A 19,898-nucleotide genomic window follows, 5' to 3' on the forward strand; every position below is an offset into this window, starting at 1 on the left:
CAAAATGTAAATACAGCATTTTTCTTAGTATTTTTCTTCAGAATTTCTGTATTTATTTGCTGCGTTTAACATATTGGAAATAATCCATAAAATATAAAATTTATAATATTTGCACAAGCCACTTTTTATGTTTTATCCTTCTCCAATATGTTAAATTCAGCAAAAAATGCTAATTGTGCATTAAAATGTGGAAAAGTGTGTTCTCTGTAGAGGATGTGTACTTCTTTTTATTTAGAAAATCAGCATAACCTGTCATTTGGCCAGGGGTGCCCAGAGTTTTGCATACAGCTGTATAATTTATTATCCCAGTGACAGAAAGTCCAGTTGTGCTCTCTTGGACTCCTGGCCATAGATGGCTGTGGCATGACCGGGGCATTAAACACGTAATCATTTTAAAGTAAAGTTTTCATTCTGACATCCTGTTTTATATGCTGTGGAAACTTATTGTACATTTACTGTCTTCCTTTTTATTCTCTGTTAACCATTTCTGATCTCAATGTTTTCTGGATGTGCTGCATACAGGCCGGAGGTTCTGGAGCATGAACGTCATATAGCGATTAAGGAAGGCAGACACCCAGTTATCGACATACTGATGGGCGAACAGGACCAGTATGTGCCAAATGACACTGAGCTCCAGGTGAGAACTAATCATAGGACTAGACACTGAACTAAGCGTGTCCTGGATCCACCTGCTCTGAGTGGATATCTCTTTGGCAGCATCTTTAAGTGCCCCATTTCATATTGGTTTAAGGACAATGTCTTAGATGCCTTAAATAGTCTTGTGACCTAGTCAAATTTATCAAAAAGGCCTTCAGTAATGTTCATATGCTTCGGAATTTACTGCCTCCAATTAGCTGTACACAAAATATATATGAGCAGGTATACCATAGTGGCACATCTTTAGAGTTATTATAACCATTGTTACAATTATAACCATTGTTACATTGTTACCTATTTGTTTAAAGGAAAGGAATTTGTCCAAGGAAAAGTTCCTCCTGCTTCCTCTTAAGTTAAGTGACCCTTATTAGTCCCACACCGGGGAAATTTCACCTCCGCATTTAACCCATCCGTGAAGTGCAACACAATAGTGAGCACACACACACTAGGGGGCAGTGAGCACACTTGCTCGGAGCGGTGGGCAGCCCTATCCGCAGCGCCCGGGGAGTAGTCGGGGGGGTTAGGTGCCTTGCTCAAGGACACCTCAGTCACGTGCTGTCGGCTCTGGGGATCAAACCGGCGACCTTCCGGTTACAGGGCCGTTTCCCTAACCTCCAGCCCATGACTGCCCCCACTCTTCACTCTCACCAGTCTAGAAGAAATGAATTCAACATCAAACTTCATCCTTTTACTTGCCAAGAGCTGTCTCCAGCATTGGAAAGCAACCCCTACGTTAACTCTTGTTTCGCTTCTATTTATATCACTTTTTTGCTGCCAAACGTTTCCTGCTGGGAGTGGCTAGCAGTGGTAATAACGATCACTTGTCAAGTATTATTCCTTTTAATTGGCTATCTGTCCTTAAATGGTGCAACCGGGGGTGGTACTTTCAACATGACTGACAAGAGGTACAAAACGGTATTACGAGACAGGATGGGCCGGGGCTAGCTGGTTAGCATGCAGTCGTCTGTGATGTAACGTCAAAACTGTTGTTTCTTCACATTCTGTTGATAACTTTTACATAATTCTGAAATGTTTAAACCTAAAAATCTTACAAATTGCACCTTTAATCATAATTCAATGTCATTTGTACACTGGTTTTCTAGGATTCTAGGACTGAATAATTTGAATACTCAAGTGTTTGTATTTGTATTTGTTTCCTTATTTAGTATTTGGAAGCTTTTTTTGTAGATCCCTGACAGTTTTCAGTGTTTGGTTTATTGGTTGCTGTTTTCAACAAAATAAGTTGTCATAAAAAAAAAAGACAATTACTTAAGAATGGACATCGTGTCATACCCAGCTAATGTAAGCTAGGCTGAACACAGCCACGCTTCCTCCTATGATTAGAGTCATCCATTTTCTATGAATGACTGAAACAAGATAAGTTAGTGAAAGATATGAAAATGGCAAACAAAGTTTAAACAAAGCGAAATAGCCAGGTTGTATGTCAGTTTGTTTAGTTATAACTTTGTTGAACATCACTCAAGCGAAGAAGCCAATCGTGTCCTCAGTCACTTGTTTAGCTGCAGCAGAATTGAGTGACAGCAACTGTGCTAGCAGGCTAGCTGATAGCATTTTTGTAGCTGATTTTTATTATAAATGGCCATATATCCTCCGTAAATTTCATACAAAACATTAAAATAACTTACCCAGTCATCCGTTCTGAATGACAGTAATGTTTGCCTGTCAAAGTTATTTTGCTTTGAAGTGGAATTTGAACTTGGAGCAAGTTAGCAGTGCAGAATGAACATAGCTTTTCATTCAGTAAATCAGCTAAACTGGTAATTAAGGTTCAGGTACGCAAAAATCCAGTCAGACTCATCTGATCTCATTTGATCTTACAAAACAGGACATCTGTATCTTGACCGCTTTTAGATGTCCAACATAAAAAGTGATGGATAAATGCATAAAACTGTTTTTTTACAAATTGAAAACTGGAATATTTTGATTAAAAAAACTAACTGACATACATACTTAATGGAAGGTTAATTACGAAGTGTAAATATGAATATTTTTAAGGATTGTATAGAGAACGAGTGTTCAGAGACTGTAAAATCCTTTTTGGGCCAGCCGTACCGCTCCCACAAGCTCCCTCTGTAATGAAATGTTTGCTGCCCAGAGATCTGCCCTGTTCAAATCTGAAGCTGAAAAGAGAAAAAGATATTTGTAAACAAAGGATTATTAATGCCCTGATTTTTACCCAGTGATCATACTGCCATGGCCCAGCCTGTAATTAAGCTGTGTTAAGTGACTTTCTCCGCCTGCCTTTCAGCAGCACTCCACTCTGTTGTTTTGTGTGTACATAGGATTGAGTCTGTTTATTAGAGCTACAGTAGTCCAGATGACTTTAGCAGTGATTTCTGGTTTTATTTTGAGATAGAATGGGGTGGAATCAGATTGGTTCAGATTAGTGGGAAAACATTTAAGTTGCTGAGCTCTCATGCGATTTGCTACAAATGAGACTTGCCCCTGGCCAGAAGTGGACAGTGAAAGAAACTTCATGGGTCCATAGGGCTGCGTGATATGGACAAAATATCAGATTATAATGCTACATACTGTGATTGTGATATGCCTTGCAATATATTAAAATTCATAATCAGAATCGTTTATTGCACCAAGTATGTTACACAAACAAGGAATTAGTCTTGGTGAGTGCACACATAACATGTAACATACTGAACAGACCAGACAAGCACATAGACTACTAACAACTATTTAGCTAAGAGACAAATAAAAAAAAAGGAGTAAACAGAATAAAGAACAAGATAGATTAATCAGATCTCATTTGAAAGGAGCTAAAGAGATGTGTGAATGCCTGTACATATGCAGATATGAATGTCTGTACAAATGCAGGTCTGGGGAGACATAGACACGGTTGGTCACAGCACAGAGTAGAACATATAATTGATTAGAGGGAATTTGCATATCGCAGCCTTCTGTGATATCAGTAAAAAGGCCAGTATTGTAACAATGATGAACGAATGATATATTGCACAGCCCTAGTGTAGTACTGCCTCTCTCACAGGTGCTGTCAAAAGCTCATCAGTCCTTATCAGTTGTTTTAATCTGTTTTTATTACAGGTTGTCTGCACTGGCCAAAAGCCTCTTTGAATTCATGCTGCCTGTAGATGTGGGGGACGTTGTGAATCCTGATTATTGCTGAGGCATTTAGATATAGCGAATAGAAGGCTGTGGGTGGCTGCGCTGATGTCAGAGGCTGCCCTGTGTTTTTTACAGCAGGTTAATCCTTTTTTGCCGGCGAGGAAATGCGACTGAAACATGCGCCAACCTTCTGAATTGTACCAGTGTGCTTCTCTGTCAGGCTTTCGCTTTCTCTCTCTCTCTTTCTCTCTCTCAGCCAGTGGATTATGGATTGTTTCCACTCAAAACTAGATGAATTGAAGATGAAATTCATCTGCCGTCGTGTTAGCCCATTTATGCACGCCCTCATTATTCTAGCAACAATATTATCAGATGAAATCTCAGCAAGATGTTGGACTTTTCATTTCAAATAGGATTTGAAGTGCACTTTTGCACTTTTTTAACTGTTCTGAGATTTATTTTCTTAATATTTTGGCTTCTTTCTGGGCTTTAACTGTAAATTTCACTGGACGACACTCTTAATCCAGTATAATAAGGGCATAAATATGACTGCTATCCTCCATTAGCTCTATGTTGATGACTGTATACAGGCCAGAGTCTTAGGCTAGCACCAAATTAGCAAGTAGCCTTTAGCTAATTTTAAAATGTTGAGCGCCTTCAAGTGATGAGTTAGTTCAAAAACAAATATCGGCTAATACCTCAAAAGTAGTCAGTCAGCCAAGACGTTTTTGAGGTTTGCTATGGGGCTGATGAGGAAACTGAACAAGAAATGGAAGCTTATAGCTATTAACGTTGTGCAAACTAAATGCCTAAATCGTCACAAACCTGCCCAAACCATGTCTAATTGTTAAGCAATCTCAAATAAACTTGATTATGTGGTTTCTTACACTGTATAACATACTGCTTTCAATTAAAGAATGGGCAAAAAGGCTTGAAGATAACTGCTACTACTGCTTTTAGCTTTAATGTGTACTTTTGCTCATTTTTAATGTCATACAGTGTCATAAAGTTTATCTGAATTACACACTAACTCACATGTATGATAAGCGTCCATTACTTGTTAGCTAATGTACTTACTATACAGCTATAGTTACTATAGCTTACTGCCTACTATACTAAGTTAACATCCTTAAACTCTGCTTCATTAGCATAGAAGGCTGACTTTGGGTTCTCCTTGAGGATGCTCTGAATTGAGACAGACTGGCACATTCACACATTGGTGAAAGACGGGCAGAAAAACATGAATTTCCTTTTTGGTGTCTCTGGGTACGTGCACAATGTTCCAAACAGCATAGAATAGCACATGCAGAACTATGCCGCCTAGTTATTGTTGAATCCTAATATTGTATGCTGACAGTTTCCAAGATTGACGGGTTTGACAAGAAATTAGCAGTAGAAGTCTCCTTGAGAAATCACAGTGCCTGAGCAGATGCTATTGGAATCAGTGAAATCACAGTCATTGTTCAGTTGGTCTAAACATATAGTACTTTGCAAAAGTTTTAGGCAGCCAGGGAATGTGACAGTAAGTGTATTTCCGCCAGTAAAACCACTGCATAACATTTAAAATAAATACAAACATAAATACCCTAGCAAGTAATTATGTTTGGTTTTAAAAAAGGTAAAGCAAAAAAGTTCTTTATATCTTGGTCAGAACAGCACAGGTTTGGTTGCTGACTTCTTCCTGAAGTCCAGCTGTTATACACATCAAGAATTGGATGGTAACTATAAATATTATGATTCCAGAGAACTGGCAGACTGACAAAATCATCTTGTATTGTCTACTTATTTCAATTTACTCTAATGTAAGTGTCTTTTCAGAACGAATGCATACCTGTTTCTTAGAAAAATAGCTTTATATATCATTTTCTCAGATATCTTAAGACTTTTGCACAGTGTCTGTGGTGAGTCAAATTCTCTCACTTTTGATTTACGATAGTCAGGATTTATAATAGTCAGCCGTTACAGAACTATACAGTTCTTTAAGTTACCTGCCTAGTTGGCTGGGGCCTGAAAACACTTCCTTTTTTTGCTCTACATTTATTTTTCTAGTTTGGAACGTTGTGCCCTTACTTGAAAAGGAACTTTCCATTTTCCTCTCAAGATGAAGAAGGGCTGCCTTATTGCCCCACCCTACCACCTCCCACCATCAAAAGCAGCTAGAAAGCTAATAAATTGACCTACATCCCAACAAGATCTTTACCTGTGTTATTAGTATGATTTGTCTTTTCTGATATTTTTACCACGTTGCCATATTGTTGTCATTTACTTTCACATTTTATCTGCCCAGGATTAACCTTCTTAACCTTGTAACTACACTTTCTCAGTGTTCATTTTATAACAGTTGATAACACCGAAAGAGCCTTGATGAGTCATTTAAAAATGACCCAGACTGTTACTTACAGTAAAATCTCATTGTATTAATGTACATGACAGTTTCCATTTCAAAGATACACAGTTTTGTTATAACAGTAATACGGTATACTCACCTTTGTTTGACAGTGTGTATTGTCAAAGCTTTCAGTACAATAAACTAGTGAATAGGCCAGTGCCGGCAAATAGATATGTAACATCTGTTTAACTATGTTATCATCTGCTTTTATGACTTTTTTTCTCAGGGTGATGGTAAGCGAGCCATGATTATCACTGGGCCCAACATGGGGGGGAAAAGCTCATACATTCGTCAAGTTGCTCTGATCACCATCATGGCCCAACTGGGGTCCTTCGTACCAGCTGCAGAGGCATCAGTTGGCATTGTGGATGGCATATTTACCAGGTATAGCCTTTCCCCTTTTTACATCTCCTGATTTCCTTTTCTGGTGTATTTAAAATTATAGCACTCATATATGCATGTGTGAATGGAACTGCATGGACTCATATGTGAAGCTACACTTCAGATCCTCGCTCTCATAACGCACATAACTTATATTATTCATGAATAATAAGTCTTGAGATTAGTAACTGGTTAATAAGCCTTCGGTTTAAGGTGTTCCAGGTGGCAGTATTCAAATATTGAAATCACTATTCATTTATTCTTTATACTTCATCACTGGAAGTGAGGAAGAAAACATACAGGCCAACAGTGGTGCAGCATTTTTGCTCATATTTACAATCATGCACAATAGTGTCCAAAAGTCAGAGACCACAATTATACACTTTACTGTCAAGTAAATGGCTATCAAGCCCAGTCATGGCCATTAAGCACAAATGACTAATTTTCATGTCTCTGAGGAGATTAGAAGCAAGTATTCCACTTGTATAAAGAAGGTTAAAGTACAATGAAAATGAGTGAAAAAACAGGAGTTTCCAAATGTGGTATGTGTTTGGGCTAATTTGGATTGTCAACATGTAGAAAATGCAACCAATTTCTGAGACTAAACCTTGGAGGTGTGGAAAAATATCTCTACAGATTTCTTTGAAAAAATGAAAGCAAGTCGAAAGGAAGATATAATAAAGGCAAAATGTGCACACACCAAATCTTGAACAAATTATTTTATTTAGTTGTTAAGGCTTATGTGTGATTTCAGTTAATTATCGTTTTTTATGGCACTGGAAAATTGTTCTCAATGGCCATTTTGACTGTAAATTAAACATGAAGGGTGGTATCTATCTTTTGCACAATACTGTACAAATACGTTATGCAGCTGCAAAGAATAGGTGACTTAACATGAGTGCAAGGATGCATTAATGAGGATATGGCCAAGACGTCTTAGCAGGTATCTGCAATAAGTGACATTGGTTAAATAATTCTCTGTTCTCAGTGTTACTTAGGCTCCCATCTTTTGTCTTCCAAAGTTCCATCTGGGATACCATAGTAACCACCTAGCAACACCCTAGCAGCCACCTGTGATACCATAGCAACTGCCAAGCAACACCTTAGCAACCTCTTGGGATACCATAGCAGCCACTTAGCAACACCATATTAACCATTTGGGATACAATAGCAACCATGTAGCAACACCCTGGCAACCACGTAGCAACACCATATTAACCATTTGGGATACAATAGCAACCATGTAGCAACACCATATTAACCATTTGGGATACCATAGCAACCTTGTAACAACACCCTGGCAACCATGTAGCAACACCTTAGTAACCATTTGGGATACCATAGCAACCTTCTAACAACATCCTTGCAACCACCTGGGCTACCATAGCAACTGCCTAGCAACATCTTAGCTTAAGCTGCACAATCACTCTGCATTTTCTTCAGGAAATACACTTTTGTAGTTATTACTATTATTGTCTTTTATTTCAGTATCATTATTGTCGTACATGTTTAGTTGAGGCTGTTTGTTTTCACTATGTTGTCATTTTCTTGCTCTGTTGTTCATAGTTAATGATGGATAAAGTCGTAACCAAAATTGATTGTATGGTGAAAGTGTACTGTTGTGTTGTGTTGAATGGATGTGATAATTTATGTTCTCTTTAACATGTTCAGAAAAAAAAAATCCACTGAGGAGGAAAGACCTTAATGTAAAAGATGACGTATCTCCTTCACAGACTAATGTTGCACTAGTTGGGTCTACTGTTACCTCTAATGTTAACTCATTAGCTTATCTGAAGGGGCACCCTCCATCACTCAGATCTCCTCTTCATTTCCTTTTAAACCTACTGATGTAACCCAGAAGTGGTGAAAAGATTTATCTTTTTTGCCTTTATATCAGCTGAAGGCCATCATTTTTCTTTCTTACGGTTAACCTGTTCATTAACTCATATGGATATCAATCAAATCAAGTATTAAAATTAGACGGAATGCACATTCCTACTGTATATTGGTTGTTTATCTCTCAGCAGTTGAGAATATATTCATAAGTATTTGACCCATTCGCTTGTCTACTGAGTGTTGCGATGCACATCTCTAGTCTGTTTGTTACATAATCATATCTTCTAATAAAAGATTCCCAGATCCCTCACTCTCTCCCACCTTCGGTCTTCAATTTAGACTTCCCCATTAAACGCTCTCCTCTCAGGGTGCGAGATCTGTTTCAAAGAACATCGATCATTTCCACCCACCTGCTCTCCACTAATGGAGAACCACGTCTTGCTCCTAATGGCACCCATATTGGGTAATAAAGCGCTCAAACAGAGGGCTGTGATGAAGCATTCTCAAATGAGTGCATTGAAAACGCTCCTCCTCCAACCCCCCCTTGCCTTTCCCCTTGAATAATCAGACGCGTGCAGCGCCATTGTTCCCTCATTTCCTGGTCGCTAAATGAGCGGGTTGAGGCAGGACAGCTGACAGTTCAAGCTCCAGTGGCCATGACAACACTTCAGAGGCCAAGTAGACTTCAGGCTGCTGTTGGAATAGTCTGGAGATGGGAGGGAAACCATGGCCACCAGTGCAGCTGCCTGAGCTCACTGTAATTAGCCTGGATGCTGAAGGTACAGAGGGAGAGAGAAAATGCAAGGAAAGTTTAGGAGGGGATGCTGTATCTAGAGTGGCAGCCCTATGGGCTGAGAACTTCACAGTAACCAAAGTGGTCATGGGTTTTATGCATATTGGTTTGTCCCAGAAATGTTGCCAGCTTTACAGAATGCTGATAAAAATGTCTTTCAGCCTAATCAGAAATGCATTCAGGGTCTGCCATTAATTTCACATGATACTTGCTCTGTGTGATTGTAAAGGTCTCATTAATTACGTTTACACGCTTACCAGTGGTTCGACATTTGCCTGAATAAGACTGCTAGTCTAACTGAGAAGTGATCATATAAACAGCACGGTTCAGTTGTTAGGGTATTAGTCAACTGGAGCTAAGCCCAATTAAAATAAGTGGTCCAGGCTCATTTTGGTCAGACTGTTTGGGATTTAGGCATAATTGATTGATCCACTCACTCACTCACTCACACACACACAGCTTTTGTGACATTTTGTAGCACTTTCTGCAGTACTACATGTGAAATGACCACTATAGGCCGCTGAAGTCATTCGGTACCCAGCATCCTGCCAATATTAGGAACTGAATGGTGTTTTTGAAAGTTGCTGCTATTGCGCCCGGTCAACAAACGTATTCCAAAACTGAAACACTTTATGCTGTGTATGTTTTTCCCCAAAAAAAGTTACTAAATTTTCTGAATTACAAGGTTGTTTAGTATTCAAAATATGAAAAGTGCTACATACATGTTATAAGCTGGTTAACTCTCATGCATATTGAATTGATGTCTTATAAAAGTATGTCTACAATTAATAATTATGATGTCAGTTAATTGTGCAGCATGGTTAGCTTGCATGTAGCAATATTCATATTTTGACTCATAATTCAGAGGAGCCAAGATTTTCAGGGGAAAACCATATCAGCGTTGGAACCATGGCCGTAACTAGCTGTAAGGAAAGTTTCAGAAGGTTTTTTTTTCCACTTTCCTTCATTCATGAAAGTAAACGTAGAAACAGCGCCCTTATGATAATACAGTCTTCTCTGGGACGCAAACACAGTATCACAGCCTTACTCAATCAGACAGGAACAGAATATTTATTATGCCGCATTTCTGGGATGATGAAATTTGATTTGTTTTCTGTGAGTGCTGTCACTGTATTATGGCCAATCAAAATCTGTCAAGCTCTGCGTTATTTTCTAAACCCTCCAATCTCTGCTTAATAACCTGTCGTGTTCGTGATTCGCATTGGGACTCCGAGGTCTTTGAAAGTTTGTTGGGTTTTTTGAGATTCACTGTGGAAAAAGCGATGAAACTACACAGTGAGCAGTGAGAGGTTCTGAGCTGACCTCAGAACAGCTTTGGTTCGGCCCTAGAATGAACTGCCTGCTCTGTTCATCTCTGTATGAGATGCAACGCTGCCCTGAGTACTGGAATAACTTTTTTTTTCTTTTTTTTTGAGATGTTCAGGTATGCAGCACACATGCTATAGGCTAGAAATGTAAAAGTTTATGAGCATAATGTACATATTATGCTTGTAAATTGCAAGCTCCATTATTCAATTTTTCGTTCATTTGGAGCACTCACAACTTTAAACGCTACATCGGTGAACTTCAAGTTCTAGTAGCTGTTCAGTTTATTTTACAGTCAGGACGACCCTCTGTAATAGGCTGTTAGTGATTAGATGAGAAATTAAAGCTGTATTTTGTTACCTACACATAACATACGACAACCGTCATGAGAAGGTTCAGTGTTAACAAGCATATTGATGGTATAGCATCTTGTTTCTAACATTATTAAGAAACCAGCAGGTGCATTAGCCTGGACAGGATGTGAAAGCAATGCTTCCCATACAGAAATCTGCTTAGAAACTAGAGCTCCTAATATAAGCAATAAGCATTTTGTGTTCATTTTCAAAAGTGTCATTTTTTATGTTATTATAAATCTTCAGTGAGCTCCTTTTTCCACTAATGTTTTGTTGATTACCTGTAAAAGAACATTTCCTCTGGTAGTAATTTAAACAGATCAGTATATTCACAGTCATGTTCCCTCTAAATGCTCTTATTGTTCAGAGGCAAATGGAAAAACATCTTTAGCTTCATTCAGCTGATTTATTTGGTTCATCAAATCAAACTCATCTAATCTATTTTGTATTATGGGTGCGCACTTGTTTTTTAGTGGCAAGCATAATAATCTACTGTAATCGTTGAATGTTCCCTTTGGACGTAATGTCCCTTTGCCCCTCTGGGCTGTTTTTTAGGAATTATGGTGCTCTCATTGTTTAGCACTTTGCCATGTGTTTACGTTAAGTGCAATGTGTAAACACAGCATTTACAAGCTTGTTTGACATTTAATGTATATTTCCTAATTTCTGAAGTCTGCCAGTGTGCAGTATCGTATATAGTACAGTTTGGCAGTGGCTTGTTTACTGGTAGACTGTGGTATGTTTCTGCTGACAGTGTGCTGCCATAATTAGGCTTACAAAAACATGCCCATAGTGATCCACTAATTGGTATCAGGTGTGACTTATGCTTTGCTTAGCATGTTTTTGCCAAGCTCAAATGCTGATGGAGATACATGACAAAGAACATGTACATTTTACAGTATCACAGAGAGAATGTATCTCACAAATAAATTTATAATGATGTAGCTAGTGAAAAACAGTTTACATTTTTGGCTTACATCAGTTAATTAACACAGAACTTTTACCAACTGATTTACACAGAACATCGTCTTCAACCTGAGGACAAATGCCATTGTAAAACTTCAGTGAGTAAGTGCAGCCCTACTGTGCATGTTAAAGTGGAGCATAGGATGGATTAAGATATGGCACCACACATTTGGAACAAACACACTGCCTGACTTCTTTTGAATTTGAATTTTTTTTGTTATTACTTTTCAATTAAGGAAAGTTTTGTGGAACTATAAACTATAGCCCTATTTGGGCTGGATTAGTTTTACCAGAGGAGGCCTGATAATGAAATTTGTAAGGGATTTGTTCAGGATAAAGGATCTGTGTAATTTACCCAAATTACCTCAGATAGTCTGGATCGAAACATCACAGCCTTGGATGTTCACTTCAGCTTTAAGATTAAAATTAAACGATCCACTTAAGCAACTGAACTTACAGTTAATACCAGATAGAATAGCATTAGGCTAATAAAGTGGGCTCATTCAACCTAACAAGTGTTACCCAACAGCACAGAAATCACTCTATCCTGTGAGAGATACCTTCAGATATTTCGTTTCACTCTCCTTCTAATCAGCGTATCACCAAAAATGTTCTAGATTACAGCAGGCCTGTTTTGAACTTCAAAATAGAGGAGTTGTAGCAAGTTAAGCTCCATTTTTATGGTTATCCTTGTCTCCTGGTTGCCAAAAAACAGGGGTGCCGATGTGTACTAGTAGGTGTAGTTATTACGCTGCCGTTAAGTCTTACTGAGTTTGACAAATTATAGAAGGTACTTTGCTCCAGACTTACTTTGCCATCTTGGACATGGCAGATTCATATTGGATTAAAATCGTGGATTTTATGCTGAACACCTAAATTACAGTATCTCTCCAGATAAAACTAATTCAGCTCGAGTCGAACCTATGATGCGCAGCTATGGGAATTGTGGGTTGATGCCATATTTTTTCTGTGCATATCTGCGAGTGCCAGTGCCAATACATACACATTTATAGAATGTAGAAATTGGAACTCTGTCTACCTAAGTTAGCTGTGTGGAGAATTAAAACATCTACCACTGCCAGCATGATTCCTATATTATTGTGCATGCCTACATTAAACAGCATTAGCTAATACTTTGGGTGTATTTTGCGGCACTTAGCTTCCTGTTTATCAGAATATTTGAATTGATTTCAAGAGTAGGTTTTCCTAATAACCTGAAAGGTTTGGCAACTGAGACTGTATCACTCTCAGTTATCAAATAATGAAATAACGATATAGCTTTTGCTATTGAAGAAAATACTGAACACCATTTCTGTACGCTGTTGAACACTGCTGTTAACATAAGTGTGTGTATGTATATATATATATATATATATATATATATATATATATATATATATATATATATATATATATATATATATATATATATATGTATGTGTGTGTGTGTGTGTGTGTGTATAAACATTGTGCCGATGCATTTTACAAACAGTTGAAAGGCAAAGGCATGATGTCCACATGAGTTGGAAGGGTGACAGAGCAGGGTGAAGAGTTTACCACAGAACTTTGATTTCGGTCTTGTTTCTCAAGCGTTCTCCAACCTGCTGCCCAGTGCATTGTTTCTGATGCTGAACACATTGGAGACTAATTGCCTTCCCTCCCCAGAGATTTGTCAGTTTGTTCTAATTAACAGGTGAAAATCATGTTCAAACAGCAGCCAATTAAGCCTGAAGGGTGCATCGGCCCGTGGTGCACTCTGGACCCGACCAAGCAAAGGAGCAAATACTCAGTGCTAATTGCATTTATGCACTGGAACTGCAGTGTGAGGGAACAGTGACCGACTTGAAGTGATTTCAAATAGTTTCATTTTAAATGTTTTCATTTGCACGGATTTCATTCACCTCAGGATGATCACACACACCTTTTTTTCCCAAGTTTTATGAAAAGCAGGCCAAAGGAACTTGTCAGTGAGATAGTTTGGGAACTTTTGATTATGGAAAAAAAAAGAATGGCCGTGGACCAGAATTTGGGAATTTGGAAAACATTAACATGAGAAGTCAGTGTCATACATGTCACTAAGTGAAGAGCTGTGAGTGTTCCAGTAATGTCATTCTGTTTTCAAACATCCTTTCCTCGTGCTTCCATCTAGCCGCAATGTCTGCTTTTGAGACATTACAGATAATTTACACCTGGTAAGACGTGAAGAAAACTCAAAACAAAAACGATTTGCTAGTTGCTTGAACATTAATAAATTGATGAGAATATGCTCACTAAAAAGGGTTCTTTGGAGGGATGGCATAAAAGTTTCCTAAAAAAGCTTTTGATAAATGAGATGTGAGAGTATCTTTTAGCCTTTAAACCTTTTTAAAGTTTAACGAACCTCCACATAATATAAAGGTTCTAAGCTTATTCAGTTTTATAGAACACTATGTCAAAGCCTGGAACTCTTTAGGAACCTTTGTTTTGGAAGTATATGCAAGCATCCAGAATCCCAGCTTTTGCTGAGTACTCCCATGTTTTGTGAGATTCTGCTTCAAATAAATATGCATTTGCAAGCAGTTTTGCGCTTATCTTTGTAAATGGTGCATAAACTGTGCAGTTAGTCTCGTAGTCCAAGCTTGATTCACAGCACACTTGCTTTTTCGTACAGAATGCGCCTTGTTTGGTCCTGAAACATGGTGCTAAATGACCCAGTCTGTGTTTAGGTTTTGACGCAGGCGAGTCTTTTAGAGTGAGACCATGGTCTGAAGACATAGAACGGGCATTATTAATGCGAACTTTACAGAAACCTGTAAAATTATGGCTATTTTGAGGTCAGCTCTTACTGAGAGCTTCTCAGTTGCCCACTTTTTAGCGTGTCCTTGGTCTGGAAGTTACCACACATTCTGCGCTCATGGTATGTGAACACTGATGGACTTTTATTGAATTATCAGCAAGGTTACTGAGCACTTCTTCCCTCATCGTTTTCTGGTAGCTATGGAAACAGGAAATGAAGTGGAATGCACATTAAAAAGCCTTAAAAGGATGAAGCCATTCAAACTAATAATCTGTCGGCTTCCTCCCCTAGGGCTTTGCTGACGCAGATTCCTTAGTTTTCAATTACCTTTATCTGTCACCAACCACTTTTTGGGAGTACAAGATTGTTTCCGCAATGTAGGGCCGTGTACTACATTTCGTGGTAATTGCTGCTGGCCTCAGTGAAAGAAAGGGCTTCTTGGATGGAGGGCTGTTGTCGAGCTGCTGTTGAGCTGTCCCTAGAATGTAGAATAATGCACAAATGAAAACATCCTGTCCTTAACTGACCAGATATGAGTGATGTTACCAGAGCAATGATGACATTCAAGCTGACCAGCCTCAGTGCTGAGAAGGCCCTTTCTAAAGTAAGCCAGCAGTTGCCAAGATATCATTGTAAATAAGCATTTTGTTCTAAATTGGCTTCCTTGGTCAAAGAAAGGTTAAATGTATTAAAAATTGTAGCAGTCACTGCTACACTGGGTGAAAAATGGCTTGCAAGTTGACTCAACAGATGTTTGTTTTTAGATATTTTTACTCTGGGTATCTGCAAAAGAAGCTGTGGTTACTGTGGTTATTGGAAGTGACTAGAATTAAATTAGCCACTAACGCTAACATTATCTGATACGTGAGAGGTGATTATTTGTAGGCAGAGCATGACGTTTATTTTGATGCTATGCAGATGTCTAAACTAGAGCTACAGTTGGCTTTGTAATTTTGGTAATTTAGTCGTAATTTAAGAGCACTGTGTCTGACTCAGCCAACCCGACCCACAATGCTAAATTTTTTTTTGAACCAGACTGTAGTCCAACAAACTTCTGTCCAAACTCGGACACCCCCCAAAACTAAACGATGCTCCACATTACCAATGATAGCGTCTGTTAAGGTACCAGATCATTGTTACACATAAAGAAAAAAAAATTAATAGCATGCACTCTTAGGAAAAAAAGGTGCTCTGTATAGTACCAAAAAATAACATGAAGAAATAGTTATGTAGTCAAATAGTTCTTTGACTTTACTAAAGAACCCCTAAAGAACCATTTTTAAGGGTGTACTAATCAGCTCTTCCAAATTAAGTTTAAACTCCACTTTAACAAATGTTTTCAGCGGTCAAACAACATTCCAAAAGGTTTTTTCTGGATAAACTTTTTTCATTGCTCTTATGACCTCCAGCATGCCATATTAGGAGTTATTGAAAGATAATTAACAGACTACTAGAAACTCATTTCTTTTTAACGTTTAAAAAATAATCTCAAATATTTGACCCAACCTGAGTCTGACAAATATTTGAAACTGATGTCCCAACCCGACAGGGTCCAGCTGTTAACCTCAGATTCTCAGAATTGCCAAACTTATATGTAGTTTTAATTTCATGTTATATAAATAATTTACATAGTAAATCGTTGAGATAAATATTTTAAGCTCTATTCTGAATGCGTCTAGAAGCATGTCCTTCATCAGAATTGGACAGGAATGCTCAGGTCAAATAGAAACTGTACATGCATTTTATGATTTTAATATATAGAATTAACGTTCTTTAGTAAAGGCAATGGTTGTATTTAAAGCCAAGGGTTCTATGTAGAACCATTTGCATGCTTATATGGTTCTTTGCATGGCAAAATTGTTCTTCAGATTGATGGAGAATGTGCTGAACATGGTTTTATATAGAACCTTTTTGAAAAGGATTCTATATAGCACCAAAAACGGTTCTGCTGTTGTTATGATGTCAAGCTTGTAACAATAGCTGAACCCTTTTTGTTGCTATGTAGAACATCTACAGCACATTCTCCGTCAATTTTAAGAACAATTTCATGATGCAAAGAACCAATTAAGCATGCAAAGGGTTCTTTGAGTGTTCATGATTTGAATCATGTAGAATCCTTTCTTTGCTAAAGAACCCTTGAAGAACCATCTATTTTAAGTGTGTATATTATCAGAATACATGTACACATGTATTCTGATCATTCTGATACAGAATACATGTATTTCTGACAGAAGGAAAACAAGTATTTATGCCTTATTGTTTTTATTAATTAATGTACATCCAGTATAGACCATGTCCTCTGAAAGTATTGGAACAGAAGACACTGAAGACATTTAGGGTGAAACGATAGCTTGCAGGATATCAGCTTTTATTTCCTGACATTTACAACTAGATGTGTTAAACAACTTAGAACATGGCACCTTTGGTGGCAGACCACCCAGTTTTGAGGTGAGCAAATATAAAGGAACAGATAGTCTTCAAGTAAATTAAAGTAGATAACATTATTATGTTCCTTATTGCTTGCTTGCAATAACTTTATGATTCTTTCGTGATGATCTTTCCAGACTTTCACAGTAGCTTCTTTCAGTTATTGTTTGTTTTAGACTATATTATTCCTTCAGTCTCCTCTTCAGGAGGTGAAATACATGCTTCATTGGGTTAAGGTCTGAAGACTTTTTTAATGTAGTCTTTTTTCCCATGATTATAACATTTTATTATGTTGAGTGTGTTGCTACGTGATGAAGTTCCTCCCGATTAGATAGGATGCATTTCTCTGTAAACTGACAGACAGAATGATTCTGCAGTTTTCTGAATTCCTTCTGCTGCTCAGTCAATATATCATCAATAAAGATTATTGAACCAGAAGTTCCAGGAGCAGCCATGCAAGCCCAGGACATGACTCCACCATGCTTGACTGATGAGCTTATATGTCATGAGCAGATCCTTCCTGTCTGCACACTTTGGCCTTTCCATCACTTTGGTAGGGGTTAATCTTGGTCTCATGAATCCATAAAACTCTGTACTGTGTTTCCTCGTAAATTCCAATCTGGCCTTCTGTAGGAAAACAAGTATTAATGCCTTATTGTTTTTATTGGATTAGATTAGACCCTTGACCCCTGCCCTGTGGGGGTTGTCGGTGATGTCACTGGCTGTTATTTTTGTTTTATTTTCTTCACAGCTCTCACAATGTTTCTGTCATCTACTGCTGCTGTTTTCCCTGGCTGACCTGTTTGAGGTTGCTTGTTTACATTTACATTTACATTTACATCATTTAGCAGACGCTCTTATCCAGAGCGACTTACAAAAAGTGTTTTGTCTAACCAGAGAAAGTATCTTCACTAGTTACCAATAGGTTAGAGAGAAAGCCAGTCCTGAGCTCAGATACTGCTAGAATCAGAAAGTCATTGACACCTAGAGAAAAAGGAACAGAGTTAAACACAGAGCAGTGTAATACAATACAGTTAGTACACCAGTGAGTTCTTTCCTTTTTCTGGACACTCCAGATTGTTGATTGGTTATGCCCAATGCTTGTGCAGTTGCTCGGATTGAATTTCCCTCTTTTTCAGCTTTGGTTTTTCAGATTTGCTTTTCTCCCATAGACAGCTCTCTGGTCTTCATGTTGGTTTATCCTTTTAAACAGCATATGCAGTCTACATATGACCTAGAGTTCACTAATTTAACAGGGCACACCTGGGCAACAAGAAACACCTGTCAGTCACATGTTTCAAATTTTTTTGATCACTTGAAAAATTAGTGGGCTTAAACAGAAGGTGCCACGTTTTAAGTTGTTTAACATATCTAGATGTAAATATCAGGAAATAAAAGCTGAAATTCCGATGTATCAATATAAACAGATATATGCTTAAAATGATATTGACAGAGGAAAAAGTATTTAGACACCACAAATGAATAATTTTAGCAAAAGCCATGGTTGGAACTGTCTGCAGTAAGAACTAATTAGCTTTTTGCCACATTGTTTTTGGCCCATTCCACTTGCCAAACCGTCTTCAGATCCCCAGAGCTACAAGAATTCCACTGATGGAATTTCTAAATCCTCCATAGATTTTCAGTGGTATTCATGTCAGGAGACTGGCTCGGCATGCAACTGTCTTCACCTTCTTTTTTAGAAACCAGTCTTGGGTTTTTTTTGGGTTGTTGAAACATCCATTTTGCCAGATTCAGGCCAATAAGATTGAATTCACCCTTAATCTGAGCCCTGTATCGTGATGCTCTCGCCTTCATACTTCATTGTGGTCCCAGAAGAGTTCTGATTTGTCTAAATGTTTGTGTGCAAATTTTAGACAAGCATTTCTGAGCTTCTATGGAGTTTTGTGTAGGGTGTAGGAACAATTGTGGTGCAGTTCATTGCTTATTTTGCTCTGTGTAACTGTTGTTCCTGCTGCTTTCAGGTTGTCCTGCAACACTCTTTGAGTGACTGCTGGCTTCTCTCTCACCTTCCACATCATTAGTCTGAAAGCGCACTGTGAAATCTTGCGTGGTGCACCTGTCTGGGGATGGTTAGTTTTCAGTAGTGTTGAAAGTCTTTCCAATAGTTCTGTAGCTTTTTCTATTTGAATGTTGTTTGATTATGTTGTTCCTGGGAGCTACAGGAAGCTCCTGCACCATGATTTCTGCTTGTTGCTGCTTCTTCCCAACCCATTGCATTAATATCTACACTTTGATTCATTTTTTTTAATCTATTGTCTGAATACTTTTTTCCCTAACTGTTACATTTTCAAATGTTTATGAATACATACTTTTCTGTTTTTGTTTTAGAAGTACAAAGTCAAAACATTGTGTGTACATTTGAAGAGGTTTTATACACTTGGAGCGTATTAAATGACATAAAAAAATGAATCATTTAACTGTATATTAGTACCAGGCGTGGTCACAGGAAAAGAGGGAAATCAGTTGGCTGGGCTTGTGCCTGATGTAGGAAATAGTAGTTAAATATTATTGTTTTGTCTCTGGATTCTTTTCAAACATGTGAAAGACATTTCTGGTTGCTGAATTAAAGACTGTTCATATCTCTGACTGTTAGCAGTGAGGAAAAAAAAATCTTTAATAGCTTAGAGAATCAGTTACGTTCACAATAATGAACAATTGTGTGATTGAGATTAATTCTGTAATCTGGTTTTGAGTGGACCACAAGTGACTGGTTTGCAGTTTCTTAGTTTAGAGCCTCTTTAAAAGCTATATAAATTAAGAAACACTTGTAGTCTCGTTTTCAGATTAAAAATGTATGCAAACTCCAGAGCACATCTGCTTAATTATTTATAAGGAGAGGCATTTTTATGCATTTTCATTCTTGGTTATGAATAA

At 38.0% G+C, this 19,898-nt stretch overlaps 1 protein-coding gene across 1 annotated transcript in view; it reads left to right on the forward strand.

Annotated features, from left to right (window-relative positions):
* msh3 (mutS homolog 3 (E. coli)) overlaps nucleotides 1–19,898 on the forward strand; it is a 90,964-nt gene that overhangs the window by 54,792 nt on the left and 16,274 nt on the right. The window contains exons 19-20 of the mRNA XM_036598947.1: nucleotides 523–637; nucleotides 6,372–6,529. Coding sequence (XP_036454840.1) covers nucleotides 523–637; nucleotides 6,372–6,529 — 273 coding nt within the window. The remainder of the gene's footprint in view (nucleotides 1–522; nucleotides 638–6,371; nucleotides 6,530–19,898) is intronic.

This window comes from Colossoma macropomum, unplaced genomic scaffold (genome assembly GCF_904425465.1).
Source record: "Colossoma macropomum unplaced genomic scaffold, Colossoma_macropomum, whole genome shotgun sequence".
Lineage (NCBI taxonomy): Eukaryota > Metazoa > Chordata > Actinopteri > Characiformes > Serrasalmidae > Colossoma > Colossoma macropomum.